This window comes from Chiloscyllium plagiosum, unplaced genomic scaffold (assembly GCF_004010195.1).
Source record: "Chiloscyllium plagiosum isolate BGI_BamShark_2017 unplaced genomic scaffold, ASM401019v2 scaf_22134, whole genome shotgun sequence".
NCBI classification, from domain to species: domain Eukaryota; kingdom Metazoa; phylum Chordata; class Chondrichthyes; order Orectolobiformes; family Hemiscylliidae; genus Chiloscyllium; species Chiloscyllium plagiosum.
This window is the reverse complement of record NW_025197217.1, coordinates 1-2,471: the sequence shown is the minus strand read 5'-3', so window position 1 is coordinate 2,471 and position 2,471 is coordinate 1. Positions and strand designations below refer to the sequence as shown.

Here is a 2,471-nt window from a genome sequence, read left to right as displayed (position 1 = left end):
ACTCGCTCACTTGCTCATCCCCTCCCTCCCTTTGCCCCCTTTCCCTCATCCCTCTGCCCTTTTTCTATGTCCCTGACCACCCTATCCCCCTCCCTCTCACTTCGACCTGCTCGGCCCTCGCGTTCTCTCCATACCCGGCCCCGTCCTTCCCCTTTCTTTCGGATTCCCCCGCCCGTTGCAGTGTGCTGACTGGACATAACCACTATGTGATGTGTGCCCAGTTCCACCCGTCTGAGGACCTGGTCGTCTCGGCGAGTCTCGACCAGACCGTCCGGGTCTGGGACATTTCCGGTGAGCTGCCGTTGTGCTGCTGGGCTGGGTTGGAGCTGGTGGGGGGTGATGGAGGCTGCTTCAGGCAGCTGTTTAACCAGCTCAGGCCACAGTGTCAGGAGCAGGGCCTTTACTGCGGATAGAGTATGGGTGGGGGGGTGCCTGATAGAATCCCTGCACGGTGGGAGCAGGCCATTCAGCCCAGGGTGTCCACACTGACCCTCGAGACCGAGGGTTCGGGTTAGGGTGAGTGTTACTGCTCGGGCTGTGGTTCGGGTTCGGGTCGGAGCTGGGCCAGGCTGAGGGCTTGCGTCAGGTGACGCCAGACATTGGCGGGAAGACTAGCGCGGAAGGCGTAGAGTCCGCAGAGAGTTAGGAACGGGTCGGCCGGGGGAAGTCTCTCAGTGTCTGTCTCGGGCGCTCGCTCTCCCCCACACGCCCTATCTCCCATCTCTTCTCACCGGGTGTGTTTCCCCCCCCCCCGCCCCTCCCCCAGGTCTCAGGAAGAAGAACCTATCCCCCGGGGCGGTGGAGAGCGACGTGCGTGGGATCTCTGGTGTCGACCTCTTTGGGACCACCGACGCGGTGGTCAAACACGTTCTGGAGGTAAGCATTCCCAGCATCGAAGTATTTCACACCTCGCTCGGGCATGGCTGGTGGAAGTCCAGCCCCGCTGTCATCCCAGAAACCCAAGGAGTTTCGGAAGGACACGAATCGCCCAATTTATACTTCAGGCCCAGGCCGACAGGAAGCAGGGTTCCTCGTTACCACAAATGACTGCTGCCTCACGGCGCCAGGGATCCGGGTTCAGGTCCCACCTCGGTAGACTGTCTGTGAGGAGTTTGCGCATTCTCTCCGTGTCTGCGTGGGTTTCCTCCCACAGTCCAAAGATGTGCAGGTTAGGGTGGATAGGCCATGCTAAATTACCCATCTTGCCCAGGGAATGTGCAGGTTAGGGTGGATTGGCCATGCTAAATTACCCATAGTGTTCAGGGATGTGTAGGTTAGGGTGGATTGGCCATGCTAAATTACCCATAGTGCCCAGGGATGTGCAGGTTAGGGTGGATTGGCCATGCTAAATTACCCCATAGTGTTAGGTACGTTCGGCAGGATTAAAGTATCGGGTAGGGGAATGGGTCTGTGTGGGTAACTCTTCAGAGGGTCGTTGTGGACTTGGGCTGAAGGGCCTGTTTCCATACTGTCGGGAATCTAGTCACATCTAATTTGTAGCAAATAGTTGGCAGTAAACCATTATGAACCTTTGACATATAACCCTACTCGTTAAAACTCATTAACCCACTTGGAAACTCTCCCTGATCTGCACGTACAGACAGGCAGAAAAGAAAGGGTGTTGTGGATGGAGGGAAAGACCGGGAAAGCAGTTGGGTGGTCCATGTCCCCAGGTTTGCTCAGATGGCCCTTTGACTGGATTTATTATTGTCCCATGTACCTCGGTACAGTGAAAAGTTTGGTTTGGCATGCACACCATACCATACCTGGTGCGTTCAGGTACCAGAACAGAACGGGGAGTATAATGTTACGGCTGCATCGAAGGTGCACTGAGACCGACATGAGCATGACGTTTCAAATTTGAGCAGCCCATTCAGCATCTGTTGGCCCGTGTGTTCAAGCTTTTGTATCTTCTGCCTGACTGAAGAGGTTGGAAGGGATCGCAACCGGCGGGCGAGGGGGAGGGTCTTTGGTGATGTTGGCTGCCCTCCCGCGGCAGGGGGAAGTGCAGATGCAGTCAGCGGAGAGAAGTTTGACTTGTGTGATGGACTGGGCTGTGTTGACAGCTCTCTGCGGATTCTGAAGGTCCTGGGCGGAGCAGTTGCTGTACCAAGCTGCAGTGCATCTGGACAGAAAGGTGCGTCTGCCAAAATGGGTGATGGGTAGCACTCCACAGACCAATCGGCTGTCCGTTGCCAGTCGAAGGTCTGTCCATTTGTGCACACCCCTTGTCTCCAGCTTTCCTGGAAACCAGGATTCTCCCACCAAGCAGCTGTGTAAACAGTCCCGACAATGAGCGCTGAATAAGTGCACCCGTCTTTCAGCAATTGTTCGTTTTCGAAACGTTGCTTTTTCCCATTTCAGCCCACAATCCAAACTAGTGTAAAGGTGTGCTCTTTACAAACTGACCCGTATTCTTCCACACTTGGTCGTTAGCATTGACCAAGCATGTGGATGAGGGTAGAGCAGTG

At 55.5% G+C, this 2,471-nt stretch overlaps 1 protein-coding gene across 1 annotated transcript in view; it reads left to right on the top strand.

Annotated features, from left to right (window-relative positions):
- Positions 1-1,057, top strand: part of LOC122545922 (coatomer subunit alpha-like) — a 3,600-nt gene extending 2,543 nt beyond the window's left edge. The window contains exons 6-7 of the mRNA XM_043684792.1: positions 182-291; positions 767-1,057. Of these exons, the coding sequence (XP_043540727.1) occupies positions 182-291; positions 767-1,047 (391 nt within the window). The 3' untranslated portion in view covers positions 1,048-1,057. The remainder of the gene's footprint in view (positions 1-181; positions 292-766) is intronic.
- The last annotated feature ends 1,414 nt before the right edge of the window (positions 1,058-2,471 follow it).